General features: G+C 37.9%; 1 protein-coding gene across 17 annotated transcripts in view; it reads right to left on the bottom strand.

Annotated features, from left to right (window-relative positions):
• The window catches only part of LOC132401241 (interaptin-like), a 617788-nt gene that overhangs the window by 177831 nt on the left and 423140 nt on the right, over nucleotides 1–16817 (bottom strand). Inside the window, exon 23 of one of the 17 annotated variants that reach the window (XM_059983380.1) lies at nucleotides 764–854. The exons of the other annotated variants lie outside the window; for them this stretch is intronic. Coding sequence (XP_059839363.1) covers nucleotides 828–854 — 27 coding nt within the window. The 3' untranslated portion in view covers nucleotides 764–827. Of the gene's footprint in view, nucleotides 1–763; nucleotides 855–16817 lie in introns of those variants that run through there. 17 annotated transcript variants of the gene reach the window in all.

The raw sequence follows: 16817 nt of genomic DNA, 5'->3' as shown, positions 1-16817 counted from the left end.
AGCCATGATGGAATGGCGGAGCAGACTCGATGGCCTGAATGGCCTAATTCTACTCCTATATCTTATGTATATGGTCTTATAAGTTTCATGTAGACAGCTAGGACGCAACATCCATGGTCAACCCCGACCAACAGAAGACCTAATGATCTGGTTGCAGACAGACCTCACAATCATTTTGGAACTTCTGAGATTACAAGAGTTCTTTTTATTTTCTATATATACTACATAGATACTACATGTATATTTTCTAATTATTTTAAAAATATCAATGAATATCAGATGTATTTGTAAAACTCCACTTGCAGTATTGCCTCCAGTCAAAAGCACCATTTAGTTTGGAGAGTGTGGCCTCTGGGCTACCAAGACTGGGGCCTTGTTGTCATTGAAGCTTTTCTATGCCTTGTTTGTAACTTCCAATCAACTTGTTTGACTCACCACATCCAGCTCAGGTGAATACAGAAAGGCAGGGACAGGTGGATTCTAAGTCGATTCAATACAGTACGAGGTGAGGGAATGCCAGACTGTTTGGGTATATAGCTGGGGAACTGACTGTATCTCAGGCAGTTTGCCTTCTGTCTTGCTTCTTATCTTTTCACTGCTCTGGTTACTTTGGGGAGGGTGCACTAACAGAAACTGGTCCCCCATTATGACTGAATTGCACAGTACACAAATGACTGAAAATATTAGACATTCTCTGGAAGAAATTATGAGCAGGAAATCTCAGGAACCTTGATAAGCATTCTGCATTTAGTTCCAAGCAGCCTTGTTCTTCGGTTCAATTAATATTCTCAAGGAGCTAGGGAGCCAAGCAAAGAGAGATATTTCTCTCAACAACTCACTGGTGAAGCATTGCCCTGCTAAAGAATGAAAAAAAAATCAAGTAAACCTTCCAGAAGAACAGCATTCACAAAGAGAGTGAGAGGGTGTCAGCAAGAAGGTAGATAGCATGCCTTCATAGGCTAGGGTATAGCATATAAAACAACACACACAAAATGCTGGAGGAACTCAGCAGGTCAGGTTCATCTATGGAAATGAATAAACAGCCAAACTTTCAGGTTGAGACTCTTCATCAGGACTGAGAAGGGGGAAGATGTCAGAATGAAAAGCTGGGGGGGGGGGGATTGGAAGAAGGCTAGCTGGAAGGTGATAGGTGAAGTCAGGTTGATGGGAAAGGTAAAGGGTTGCAGAAGAAAGAATCTGATTGGAGAGGTGGGTGGACCCAGGGGAGGCGACAGGCAGGTGAGAAGTGTTAAAAGGCCAGAGTGGGAAATAGAGATAAAGAGGAGGGGGAGGAAATCTGTAGGAGCCCTCCTTCACCTTGTCTGCTAGAGCAACCTCAAGTTTTCTCTTAGCTTTCCTGAGTTCCTTATTGAGTGTTCTGTGGAGAGAAGGAGGGTGGGGAGACCAGAAAGAATATAAATTTCTAAGAGGCATAAATAGGGTTGATAGTCACAAACTTTTTCCTGTGGAAGGAATATCAAAAACAAGATGGTGCAGGTTTAAATACAGAGGAAGGTGTTTTAAATTGGAGTTTTGAAAGTTGTTTTATACAGAGATTCATTGAAATTGGGAACTCACTGCCAGAGGAAGTGTGGAAACAGATTCAATCACTGTATTTCAAAGACATTCAGGCAGACACTTAAGGCATCAGCATTCAGACTGAATGTGGGCAAAAGTTTTGCATGATAGGCAAAAAATGTCAGCACGGATTCGTGAAATGAAGGACCTTATTCTGTGCTGTATGACACTTAAACTTATCATTACATTGTGTGACTGGTTTATATAAACCTGAAGGTAATTCAGCCAGTTGCCTTTGACTCTGATGGGGAAAGGCTGCAATCATATGGAAAAGCTTTGAATCTATAATTAAAGTTAATGACAATAGTTTGGTTATTACAATCACAAATTCCTATTAACATTATTAAAGTGAAAAAAGACTCAATTTGAAATAAGAGTCATGTATTTGAACTTCATACATTCGTAGACTTTGAAATTGATAACTCAATTAGATGCAGTTCAACTTGTCAAGATAGAACTTTCCTATTATTTGTTATGCATGGGACGACATTCATCGCATTCAGAGAACTTTGCATAACAAATATGATTGTTGCTGCCTATCTGACCTTAGCCTGGAGAAAATTATGCAAGGTTTTATTATCTTCTTTTTCCTATAAATATATAAATCAATACATTTTGTCACTAAGCTCTATTTGTGTACAACACATTCTTTCAAAAGGCTTATTTGCAGCTTCCACTATAAATTGTGAACAATAAAATTATCTTATGAAATTATAAACCTTTTGCTCATCATTCTATTTAGAAACCATGGATTTTGGTTTATCAATCTTAGCAATTCTTGCTAATAGAAAAGAATATTCCTTTTATCCTTTGGATTTCATTACTCTGAAAAGTTTTTTTTTTGATTTTCAGCTTCCTGAGATGCTATTTGCTAACCAGTATAGCATTACATAGTTTTTGTTTTGAATGCATTTCTAGCTGCATGCAAGGAAAGTAATTTTGTCTGGCACATAATGTAGGATTTTAATTCAGCATTAATTATGGAATGTGTCAAGCTAAATTTCAGTCAAAGCTCCATGTTAGTCTCTAGAGCTTTCTTAATAACAGTAATTACAGGTCATAAAATAAATCTTCTAAAATTAACATTTTTCTGTGACTTGATAGGGAACTCTAAATGGCCATACAATACAGATATTTTGATTACTTGTAGCTCTTTTTCTTTCAACCAGCTGCCAGAGCTGTGGACAGAATAAAGGTTGACCAAGGTGCCTTATTGTAAATTCCTTAAAGGGTAAATTGTAAAATCCAAACTGCTTGTGCAGTCCTAAAACATTTTCATAAGCTGACTAATATTAATGAACTTACATATTTATTATCTGTTTGCTTTTATCTATAAAATATACAGACATATTAAATGATAACAACTGACATTGGGAGCTTTGAAACAGAAACATAGTGGTGTGTAAAAAAAGATTATATATTGGTAAATAAATACCGTCGGTAAGACAGAAGTTGTATTTACAGACAAGTAATGTATTTTCCCTCACTATAAGCAAACACTAAACAGAACTGATTTAAGGTTATACTGGATGATTTTAGAACTTAATAAACAAAATTGATCATACTCACACACGCACTGGATTTGGAGTGATAGAAACCCAATATTATGAATACTGTACTTAATACATAACTCTTCCTTGTCACATTGTTTGTCTCTTCACAAGTGCACCCCCTGGCAGTATATAGTTACATCTGAATTAATTCCATGATGTTTCATTGCTATTCTTGCGTGGCATGAGCATCATTTGAAAGCAGAATTTTAAGGAGACGTTTCTGGGGATTAAGGAAATGCTAGATGGGAAATAAACCCTTAAAGGAAGAAACAGAAACATAAGTGTACCCTTTGGTGACGTGCAACTGCCCAACTCAGGTAAAAAAAAATCATGGCTGATCTTTCAGCTTAGGCACACACTCCTGCATATACAGCATATTCCTCAATTCCCTTCAAATCCAAAAATCCATTGGCCTGTTTCTTAAGTACATTCAGCAACTAAGCCTCCATGACCCTCTCGGGTACAGAGTTCCAAAGATTTGTTGTCATTTGGGTGAAGAAACTTTCCTATCTCTAATTTGAATGTACAATCCCTATAATGAGAACGTGATCTCCTGGTTCATGATACTCCTGATTCAAGGCCTGTACAGACATCTACACTGTATCTTCTCCTCAAGTCCCTTAATAATTGTGGATTCGAACAAACTTTCCCTTCACTGATGGTGATCACGTTATAAAGGTAGCAGAGTATTGAGGAATCAATGCTTATCAATTAATCTACAGCTGTCGCTGATGCACATTTGAGAAACACAGGTCTAATTAACCTGTTCCTTGCAAGCAAACTAAATTTATTGCATATTAATCCTCAAGTTAATGATACTGAAACCATAATGTTCCAAAAAAATCTAAACATTAACTGATTCCCCCATCTTCTTAGGGAGCTTGTTTCAACGACTGAATAGTTATAAAACCAAAATATTTTCCCACAGTTTTGTGTAATATATGTAACATGTAACTTCTTTGATCAACCTGCAATATTATCTGGTCCTTCTGTCAGAGAATGACTTCTTTCTAAAAAAGAAGCCTTCCATTTTTTAGTTCTTTCAGATTCCCAGAACAAATGAGCCATGGCAACTTTCTGAACTCTATACTTTAAAAGTATTAATCTGATCATAAAAGTTAAAAAAACTCTCCCTGTGGACATTCTAAATAATTCAAAGCTTTGATAATTCCTTTGTTTTATTATGGAAGTTTGATATTATTTGATCCCATCTACGAAAACCATATCTATCCATGGAAAACAAGGGGTTAAAGAGCTGCTACTGGTAATCCTGATTGATTTACTTTATTTTTCAGCCCATGGTGTATACATGCTGCTGATGGAACATACAGAAGAAGGGCTGTCAATTGCTATAATATTTGTCAACTTACTTGCTACCTTGCAATACAAAATTACTGGTTCCAAAATCATCTTCAGTCCATAACACTATGCAGTAAGGGTACTCAATATGCATTACTCAAGACAGAATGAACAGAAAAGATCAGAAACTGAACATTATGCATACTTAAATGGTCCAGTTTTGTAGATCATTATACTGTACTGTTTTCAAGATTGTCAGAGCAAGAGCATAATATGCTCCTTCTGAAATTTCAGAGAGAAGATACATATTTTTTAATGTTTCTTTTTGAGATACAGCATTGAATAGGCCCTTCGAGCCATGCAGCCCAGTAATCCCCAGATTAAATCCTAGCCTAACCATAGAACAATTTACAATGATCAATTAACCTACCAACTGGTACATCTTTGGACTGTGGGAGGAAACCAGAGCACCTAGCAGAAACCCATGTGGTCACAGGGAGAATGTACAAACATGCAGTGGTGCAAATTGAACTTAGGTGCCCTGTACCGTAAAGCATTGGGCTAACCACAACGTTATTGTGCTGCCTCAGACTATCAAAAACATTTAAGGCTCTGAATTGAAATCTTTCTTTGTATAATACTAAATGGATCATTTAGTTCAGCATTCAATACTGTGACCTCTCCAAGCTGATTGCCAAACTTTTCCAGCTTGGTATCAGCTCATCCCTCTGCTGTTGGACCTTGGACTTTCTGACTAACAGACCCCAATCTGTTAAGTTAGACAACCTCTCCTCCTCCACTTTCATCCTGAACACTGGCGTGCCTCAAGGCTGTGTGCTGAACCCTCTTCTGTACTCCCTTTTCACTTATGACTGCATTCCTGTACATGGTTCTAACTCCATAATCAAGTTCGCATGCGACACCATGGTGATTGGCCTGATCAGAGGGGATGATGAGACAGCCTACAGGGACAAGGTCCAGTACCTGGCCGCATGGATTGCTGACATGAACCTAGCCCTTAATACCCAGAAGACAAAGGAGATCACTGTGGACTTAAGGCATGCTAGGAACCACTCTCACGTCCCTGTCTACATCAATGGAGCTGTAGTGGAGCATGTATCGAGCTTCAGATTCCTTGGTGTCCACATTTCCAAGGATCTCACCTGGTCCCCGAACTCCTCCATCCTGATCAAAAAGGTGCAACAGCACCTTTATTTCCTGTGGAGCATCAAGGAAGCTCACCTCTGTCCCAGGAAACTGATGGACTTTTACCGCTGTACCATTGAGAGCATACTCACCAACTGCATCTCAGTGTGGTATGGCAATTGTCCCGTATTGGACCACAAAGCACTCCAGCGTGGGGTGAAAACTGCCCAGCGGATTATTGGCACCCAATTGCCCACCATTGAGAACATCTACCATAAACGCTGCCTGGGCAGGGTGAAAAGCATTATCAAGGATGCATCTCACCTTAACCATGGACTTTTTACTCTCCTCCCATCCGGTAGGCACTATAGAAGCCTCCACTCCCACACCAGTAGGCACAGGAAGGGCTTCTCCCCTGAGGCTGTGACCCTGCTGAACCTCACGTTATGGCGCTGAGCAGTATTGCACCCGTATTGTACTATCTCTGTACTTTTACATTTGTGTGCTGTAGCACTTACTTTTTATTCGCAGTTATTTTGTAAATAACACTATTCTTTGCATTTCTAGTTGGATGCTAATTGCATTTCATTGATTTTGTATCTGTACTTGGCACAATGACAATAAAGTTGAACCTAATCTAATCTAATCATATCTAAATTTTCAATTGATTTATTTGATATTGATATTTAAATCAATTGTAAAGATGCATAATACCCAAAAGTGGAAAGATGCAGCAGGCTGAGCTTTATAAATAATGTTCAAGCAAACACACAATAACTTATCATATAGAAACTAGGAAGCACATGAGGCTGTAGCCTTACTAAGGGCAGTTAGTTAAATGGACTCCTTTGCATTGATAACAAAATAATTAACTTCTAAACAATTTTTCTCCCTCTACTTTGATGTCTGAATGTCAAAAACATTAAAAAACTTTGAAATTCCAAAGGAAATTAATTCTCAAGCTTCGAGGGAAATGTGACATTATTGCCAGTATGCTATGTAATTCCCAAAAAGAAAATATCCTAAAAATAGGAAATAGTGTTAAAACAAAGAAGTAGCTGTTGTTACCTTTGTGAGATCCATCATAGATTGGGAAACCACTTCACCGAGCACTTATGCTTCATCTGCCAGTAAAAGTGGGATCTCCATTTTAATTCCACTTCCCATTCCCTACTACCTACTACCTTGTATTTCTTCCTCCCCTTCCCTACCTTCATATGCTGACTTCCCATCTTTTTCTCCCATTATGATGAAGGGCCTGGGCCCAAAACATCGACTGTTTACTCTTTTCCATAGATGCTGCCTGGCCTGCTGAGTTCCTCCAGCATGGTGTGTGTGTGTGTTGCTTGGAATTCCAGCATCTGCAGATTTTCTCTTGTTTGTGAGCAGCAGTATCTTGGTATTTTCTTGGTATTATTAATGTGCTGTTCAGAGCATGGATCTGGAAAGTAGCTAATTATAGTTGGGGTGAAATGTTGGAAGAGAGTTCAAGAGGAGTCCAGGATGTGACTCAGGATCTTGTGGGGAGGAGTCCAAGAAATGCAAAGAAAGAAGTGGGAGGTGGGTGCTAGCAGGCAACAGCATAAGCAGACACTTAAAAAGCTTAAACCTTCTTAATGACTACACTGTAACCAGAACAATTAATCATGATTAGTGGTCCTAAAGTATATTAAGCATTATTCAAGATAAAATTACAATTTTTGCAGTGTTCAATTCACTGACAAAGGACATGATTATTGAAGGTCTCTGCTGAAAGGTCGACTGTTTATATATTCCCATAGAGGCTGCTTGACCTGCTGAGTTCCTCTAACATTTTGTGTGTTGCTCTGGATTTCCAGCATCTGCAGAATCTCTTGTGTTTATGATTATTACCTTGCCTTTCTACAGTATAAATGAAATAGTCCTCTTTGAAAACGTAACAAAATCAACACAAAGACTGCACACATTTACTTGATAGAGAGATCTTGAAAAGCAAAATAAAGCATTAAAAAAAACTTCTCTTAACCTCACTGAACCTCAATAATTTCCTATTAAGGTACTTCCTAGGAAGCTGGATTTAGTGTGATTTTTATGACAAATGAAGAGTATAAGTACATTTTGGAGAAGAGCTTTACATAAGGCTGAAGTGGTGACAGACACACAGTCTACCGCTAACTATAATCTGGGCCATATGTTACCATAAATCTATTATGGAAGCAAACAGATAAGAATCATTATTTGGAAGTTATTCACTGATCTGAGATGTTTGCTAATGAAATGTGAATGTTAATTATGGTAGTTGACCGTGCTAACGCACCAAAGTTGTTGAAAGAAATAAATGTATGGTCAGGAGACACTGGCTTAATCACCAAAATATAAAGGTGCCCATTAATAATATCTGATGAGTCAATCAGATTTGATTACCTCATTGGAAAATATTCATATAATTTAGTTAATCCTTCCTCAATGGCTATTAAAACATAAAAATAAAAAAAAACATTACAAAGAATTACGGAAAGTCAGATGTCATAAATTCAAATGGAGTTGAGAGGGATAAATCAGCCACAATAGAATGACAAACAGACTAGATAGGCCGAATAGCATAGTCTGCTCATATATCATTGTTTTATGGTCTAAAAGATCCAGAAATTAATTTTCATTATTATCACGATAAAACTTGACAATGGTCAGAATGAAAGATATTCAAGGCCCACTCTGCTCACATTTATTTGACTAATTAGACAAAGTATTTAAACAAATTATGTTGAAAAAGCCATATTTTAAATGGACAAACATGAGGAAATCTGCAGATGCTGGAAATTCAAGCAACACACACAAAATGCTGGTGGAACGCAGCAGGCCAGGCAGCATCTATAGGGAGAAGCGCTGTCGATGTTCGGGCCGAGACCCTTCGTCAAGACTAACTGAAAGGAAAGATTTTAAGAGATTTTTGATGGAGACTAATTTAGGCCTAGAGAGCTTGGGAATTAAAACTGCATGACTAATGGACATTTTGTACTTAACTATTAGAAGTGAAACCTCCATTGTGCACCATCACAGTATTTAAGCTTAAACTTAATCTTTCAACCATGTTGCAATACCGATGTGCTTTTTCAAATTGTTTGGCCAAAGGCATTATAACATGGTGGGACAGGCTAACTCATGTTCAATGGCCATGAGTAAGCACTGCTTATATATGAAAAAACTCAACTAAACATTAAGAAGAATTGTATTTGTACAGAGGAATCGGGTGTTAAATTAATTGAGTCATGTGTCTACTTTGTATTGAAACTTTCTCATATGTGGTTGTGGTACAAAAAAGACTTCCAAGTTGATTTCTATAGTTGAAATATTCTGGTAATTTTATAATCTCTCTTTATGTTTCTAATATTTCCAATAGCCATATGAACATGCACAATTAAAATGAATAGGCTTTTTTAATTTAGGCTCAATGACCAATTTATTAGGCACCCTCGTACCTAATAAAGTAGCCACTGAATGTGTATTTGTAGTCTTCTGTTGATGTAGCCCGTCCTCTTCAAGGTTCAACATGTTGTGTGTTCTGAATTGTTCTTCTGTATACTACCATTGCACAGTGTAGTTATTTGAATTACTGTCACCTTCCAGACAACATGAACCACTTTTGCCATTCTTCCCTGATCTCTCTCATTAACAAGGTATTTTTGCCAACAGAACTGCCACTCACTGAATGTTTTTTTTTGGGGGGGGGGGTTGCACCATTCTCTGTAAACTCTAGAGACTGTTGTTTGTGAAAATCCCAGGAGATCAGCTGTTTCTGAGATACTCAAACCAACCCCTCTGACCAACAATAATTCTATTGTCAAAATCACTTAGACCACATCTCTTCCCCATTCTGTTGTTTGGTGAGAATAACAACTGAACCTCTGGACCATGTCTACATGCTTTTATGCATTGAGTTGCTGCTGCACAATTGCATTACAGAGCAGTGTACAGATGTACTTGATAAAGTGCCTACTGTATGTACATTCTGACTGTCGTGCAGGTCTATCAGAACCATCATGAAATCAATGCAGATGTTATGTCTTTGTGTTAATCAGGAAATGTCTTGACTATCAGTGGGAGTTTTGTTCTTCCTGGCATTTTCTGTTACAGCGTAAGATCTCATCCAAATATAGGTCAACAGATAAAATGTGTCTGCAATCAGATCTTCAAACTAACAATTCTTATTTTTACTCAAAATCACCAAGTCTAAATTCCCCTGAAACTCTACTACTTAAAGAGCCAAAATCCATAATGGATTCATTGTGCTTATTGAGCATAACTCAAACTCCATCTGTAAATTTGAAGAGGACACCACAGTTATTGAAAAAATCTAAGATGGTGATGAGGGAATGTACAGGAATGAGATAGTTGAATGGTTTCACTACAACAACTATGCTCTCAACATCAGATTGTAGACTTCAGGGAGAAGAAGTCTGGAGAACACACGTCCATCCTCAGAGATGGTCAGCGGTGGAAAGAGTGGGTGGCTTCAAGCTCCTGGATGTCAACATTTTGTACGATTTATCCTGGGCACCAATACATTGTTGCACGCAAGAAGAAGGCATGGGAGTTGCACTGCTTTGTTAGGAGTCTGAAGAAATAAATTCTGTCATCAAATACTGTTGCAATTTTCTAGATGAACAGAACATTCTGATTGGTTGCATTACAACCTGGCTTGAAAGCTCCTACAGGAGGCTGTAGAGAGTTGTAGAATCAGCCTCTCCTACCGTGGACACAGCTCTTTACACATCAAGGGCCTCTGCAAGAGGAGATGGCTGAAGAAGGCAGTATTCATCATTAAGGATCCTTCATCATCTGGAACATGGCCTTTGTGCGTTACCACCAGCCTAGGTATAGTAGCCTAAAGACCTACACTCAATGACTTAGGAACAGCTTCTCCCCCTCCTCCATTAGATTTATGAACTCGTCCACGAACCCATGAACACTACCTGATTATTCCCATTTTTGTACTATATATTTATTTTGTAATGTATAGCAATTTTATGTCTTTTCACTGTACTGCTGCCACAAAGCAACAAATTTAATGTCATATAAGACACTGATAATAAACCTGATTCAAATTCTTGGATCTCTGACATCCGATGTCCATATTTACAATTTTAGGGTCCCAGCCTTTCCAGCTTTCCATTTGATCTCTGCCATATATCATAACATAGTTGAATGTTCACTACCTCCTTAGGAATGTCATCCACATCCCAAACTCAAGGAAATGTTACTTGCATTTTGCTTAACCTACAAGAGCAGGAATGTAGGGAGATAGGCATGAGGATTTTATTTTAGTGCAGATTTCCCCAAAGTGCAGTCATTCATACACTGCACTCAGTGCCTTTCAGTGACCTATTTGTCAACTTCCTACTCTACCTCTGGGAGGGGTTGAGGGTTTCCTGTAGTCCCCACACAAAATAAATATTCTTCCTGCCATGTTATTCACCACATTGCTTAACCTACTCTATATTGGTCGAAATTTGCAAGTAAAAGTAACACTGTTGTATATGTAACTACATATGTACTTTATGTCAACTTCTATGTCTACAGAATACCTTTATCTATTAATATTATTATGTTAACATTACTTTATGTGATTATACATAGTGTGTTTTGCACCTTGGTCCCTGAGAACATTATTTTGTTTAGCTATATACATGTGTACAGTAGAATAACAATAAATTGAGCTTGAACTTTAAATTGTAAACCACCCAATAGTCAAAGGAATTTAGAAGAGCAAACAATTGCAAGAAACATAAGGTTGTGATAGCATGTGTTTTTAACTTTCCACATATTGATTGGGACTCCCATATTGTAAAAGGCCTGGCTGGGATAGGGTGTGGCAAGTGTGTTCATCAATATACAGAGGATCCAATTAGAGATGGTGCAATACTGGATCAATTAGATACTGAGACAGGGCAGATGACAAAAGTGTGTGTGGGCAAATACTTCTGACGGGGATCATAATTTCATTTATTCAAGATAATTATGGATGGGGATATGTCTGGTTCTTAGGGTGACATTCTAAATTGGAGAAAGGCTCATTTTTTTATGGTGTCAGAAAGGATCTGGGGAGTGTAGATTGGGATAGATTATTTTCTGGTAAAGATGAGCTTGGTAAGTGGGAGACCTTCAAAAGTGAAATTTTGAGAGTACAGAGTTTGTACACTCTTGTCAGAGTAAAAGACAAAGATAACAGGTTTACAGTAACTTGGTTTTGAGAGATATTGAGAGAGGTTTCTCTCACGTAGGATCAAGAGATATTAAGAAGGAGGAGAATTGCAGGTATAGTATAGGCAGCAAGACACAAATAAGGTACGAGGAACATAAGAAATGCAAGGGAACAGTAAAGAGGGAAATCAGGGAAGCTGAAAGAAAGCATGAGGTTGCTCTGGCAGACAAGGTGAAGGAGAATGCTAACAGCTTCTACAGATACATTAAGAGCAAGAGGACAGCAAGGGATAAAACTGGTCCTCTGGATGATCAGAGTGGTCACCTATGCATAGAGATGAAAGATTTGAGGGAGATGTTAAATGGATTTTTGGCAATTGTATTTACTTGGGAGATGGACACAGAGTCTGTAGAAGTGAAGCAAGACAGCAGTGAGGTCAATAACTGCATACAGATTACAGAAGATGGGGTGCTTGCTGTCATTAGGCTAAGTTAGGGTGGATAAATCTCTAGTGCCTGACAAGGTGTCACCTCAGACCTTGATAAAGGCTAGTGCAGTGTAGGGGCCCATCAGAGGAATTAAAATGTTCTTAGCCATGGGTGAGGTGCCAAAGGATTGCAAGATACCTTTTGCTGTTCTGTTGTTTCAGAAAGGCTCTATGAAAAAGCCTGGAAATTATTGGTCAGTGAGCCTGATGTCAGGAGTGGGTAAGGTATTGGGAAGTATTCTAAGGGACAGGATAAATATTAACAGGATCTGATTAGATATTACCAACATGGCTTTGTGGATGGTAGGTTGTGTCTAACCAATCTTATAAAATCACTCCAGGAGGTTATTTGGAAAGTTGATAAAGGAAAGGCAGCAAATGTTGTCTACATGGATTTTAGCAAGGTCTTTGACAAGGTCCCACATGGTAGGCTAGTCATGAAGGTTGGCATTCAGGATATAAATGTGAGATGATGTAACCTGGTAGGACTAATGACAAAGAAACATACACAATTATTGGCAGGATCCTAGGATATATTGGGAAACAGACAGTCCATGGTGTACAAGATCAAGAATTTCTGATGGTGGCATCACAAGTAGATAAGGTGGTGAAGAAGGCATTTGGGATCCTTGTTCTCATTAGTAAGGCATGGAATAGAAAAGTAAGAAGGCTGTTGTTTAATTTTATAAAATATTGGTTAAGCCATCATTGAAATATTATTGTGTTGCTCTGGTCACCAAACTACAGGAAAGAAGACATGATTGCACTGGGGGGATAAAATCTTGGAATGTTGCCTGAAATGGTATATTTTAGTTATGAGAAGGGACTAGACTGGATTTATTTCCTTGCAGTAGAGGAGCAAAGGGGGAGGTTTCCTGACCGAAGTATACAGAATTATTAGCAGTATAGATAGGATTGATAAATGGTAGGTAGTGAAACAGAATTCCCTTCATAGAGTTATGCATCACCAGGGGTCAGAGAGGTGGATAGACTATCCTATAGGACAGTTTATGAGCTTCATGTAGGAAATGAACAGGTAACCAACCACTATCAAAGTTGAAATGCTTGCAATGGGGCCAATTTGAGTTTGATAAATGGAATAGGTTATGATTTTTTTGTCTTTTAGATATAAGTTCCGCAGCAGTTCATAAAGCACGTTGAAGTATCTATCTACCCTATAGGACCTATTCTATATCATGTGCGTGACTTGTCAGTAAGGTCGTAATTTTCAGTTGCTTTTTAGGTGTTCTCTCAATGTATTCCCCTAATTTTGGCCAGAGTGAAAACTTCCTGAAGTTTATTTACATTGTTCAATCTTTATTAACAGCATTAACAATATAATAGTAATTATTATTTGCACAGTCAGTTATAAAAATAGAAAAGATGCATTATAAAGGGAGATATGAGAAATCTGCAGATGCTGGAAATTCAAGCAACTCACACAAAATGCTGGTGGAATGCAGCAGGCCAGGCAGCATCTATAGGGAGAAGCACAGTTGACGTTTTGGGCCGAGACCCTTCGTCAGGACTAACTGAAAGGCAAGATGGTAAGAGATTTGAAAGTAGGAGGGGGAGGAGAAAATGTGAATGATAGAATGGAGGGGGTGGGGTGAAGCTGAGAGCCAGAAAGGTGATTGGCAAAAGGTGATTGGCAGAGCTAGAGAAAGGAAAGGATCATGGGACAGAAGGAAAAAAGGGGGAGGAGAGCACCAGAGGGGGATGGAGAACAGGCAGAGTGATGGGCAGAAAGAGAGAAAAAAAAGGAGAGGGGGAAGCTAAATATGTCAGGGATGGGGATGGGGTAAGAAGGGGGAGGAGGGGCAGTAACGGAAGTTAGCATGAACATTGATTTCTCTAACTTCCATTAATGTTCCTCCTCCCCATCTTACCCCATCCCTGATATATTTAGCTTTTTTCCCCCTCCTCCTTTTTGCTCTCTTTCTGCCCATCACTCTGCATCTTCTTTATAAAGGGAGATCATTCATTAGATTAAATATTTCATCTTGGATTTGACAGGTGACCCTTAACAAGATTACATGGCTGCTTTAATGACTGAAATAACATTTTTTCCAATTGGTTAAGAGTGCATATTTAGTAAGACATTTTACTGAGCACAGCTGTATTTGCTTTATTAAAATATTCAGCAGCATCAGGCTTGCTTTTACTGTTTCATGTCCGCAGTTCAAATAGCTACTGGCTCAAAAAGGATCACTGCATAATTGGGAGTGCTCCATTGACTTGTACAATCCTTTGCATAGGTAAATAGTTCTTGAAAAAATGTTCTGCTAGTATTGTATTATATAACTTCCTTTTGGGTGCAGTGTAAATCAGATATTCACAGAAGTAAGTATAAGTATCTGAAGCTTCATAATTAACTGTCTTCCTTCAAATTAATTTCATTGATTTCTGCAGTAAGAAGATCTCACCAATCTTGGCTGATTTTATTACTTTTGTGTTTCTGTTAATAATGCAACAAACCCTAAAGAAGTTTGCAATTCAAAAGATACGGGAAAATAAGATTAGATTTGGCTGTGACAATCCCAATGCTGTTAAGTAGATTAAATGCACTGAAATAAACTAACATGGAGATCATGAACTTCCTGAAACTCACATGGAACTGGTGAAATTTCACAGGAAAATCGAGATCAATAAATGTAAGGGGAATAAAAATTAGTAAAAATGTATAAGTTATGTAGGAAAGCAAAATTCTCATTATAATGTTTTATTTATCCAGAAACATATGAGCTTACCTATTAGGAACATACTTTAAAATGCATTAAAAATGGAAAGAATGCAAATTGTACACTTAAAATCTGTTATTGGACACATTTGGAAGAACATAGTCAAAAATATGCATAGAACATGTTGGTTGCAAATTTTAAAAGAAACAGTTCACTTCAATAACAAAATTTTAATTGGAGTTGAATATTGTATTATCTGCTTGTTATGAAACATGTATGATACTTTTATAATTGATTTCCATTTCGCAGAAATCAATTTTCCCCACAAAGAGTAAAACAAACTACAGCAATATTCTCAACATGTGGAAGGAGAGGGTAATATTTCCAAAGAAGAATCGGCTCTCTATTTCAAGCTAGATGCCTTCTCCCTTCAACTACTATTTTCTTCTTTGACAACCTTCTTCCTTCACTGCTGTATAATCTATCAAGTAGCTAAAGCTGCTCTTATTCAGTTACTCTGCATAGATTGTTACATAAGAAGTAGGAGAAGGAGTAGGAGTAAGCTACCTGACCCTTCAAGTGTGCTCCATCATTCACTAAATTCATAGCTGATCTACTATCTCAGTGCCTCCAACATACAGTATGCATTCACACCCCTTTATTTCATTAATGTCCAGAAAAGTGCCACTGTGTTTTGACTGGATGCATTGTTGAAACCTCCAAAGTGCTTTTAGGTAAAGATTCATCTCACTCCGAATTGAGGAGTTTTTCATCACCCCAGTACTAAGCAACCTACATGTTCTGATATTGTGCCGCATGTTCTCATCTCCTTTGTCGGGGATCAAATTTGAATTGGATCTGCTCTGATTCGTCTATGTACTAGGGAATACACTCTCCACCTAAGCAACCTCTCCTCAAACAGCAAGTCTGTTTTCCCCGGAACCTGGGATCATCACTGCAGTCCCTCTATCACAATTACACCCTTTAGATAAAGAGACTAATGTCATACACCAGGGTCCTCTGATAGGGCTTACTTACTTACTTCTGCATTCAAATCTTCTCATAATAGAAACCAATATACCATTTGCCCTTTTAATTGCTTAGTGCACCTGTGCATTGGTCTTCAGTGATGTGTACACAAGCATACTTTGGTCCTTGTGAACATGTTAACCAGTCTCTGATCATTTAACAGACTTTGCCTTTCTGATATAGATACCAGAATATTTTCCACATTGCATTCCATTATTATATATTTTCTCACTGATTCAACTTGTCCATTTACCCTTGAAATTACTGTAATCTTCCTCTAAATTCATTATCCACCATGTTTAGTATTATCAGCAAACCAGGAAACATGGCATTTTGTCTTCTCAATGTAGATTGTAAAATTCTGGAACTTCAGCACTGATAACTATGGTAATCCACGAGTCCAGGCCTGCCAGCTTGAGAATAATACATCTATTTCCTACTATTTGCTTTAGCCCCAGTAGTAATTCTCAATCAAGATCAATATATTATCCCCAAACTTAAGAGACTTAACTTCGTTGATCAATGTTCTGTGTGGGAACCTATCAAATTGCTTTAAAATCCAAATACACCACATCCCAAGGTTACCCCATTTTTTATTCAACTCATTATGTTCTCAAAGAGCTTCAGCGGGTTAGTCAAATGTGACTTTCATTTTATAAACCCATGTTCACTTGATTCAATTCTATTATTCTTTTCAAGTTATACTGGTTTTACATTCTTGACTCCAGCATTTGTGCCAAGTCCAGGTTTGATCTCACCATGTTCTCATGTGAGTTTTTTTGAAGAGCTACTTAATAACAATAGTATTGGCTTTCACCTTTTACAGAAGTTGAAGCCATTGATAAATGATTTAACTGGAAACT

This window comes from Hypanus sabinus, chromosome 1 (assembly GCF_030144855.1).
Source record: "Hypanus sabinus isolate sHypSab1 chromosome 1, sHypSab1.hap1, whole genome shotgun sequence".
NCBI classification, from domain to species: domain Eukaryota; kingdom Metazoa; phylum Chordata; class Chondrichthyes; order Myliobatiformes; family Dasyatidae; genus Hypanus; species Hypanus sabinus.
The sequence above is the reverse complement of the archived record's forward strand: the minus strand, read 5'-3'. Positions and strand labels throughout refer to the sequence as shown.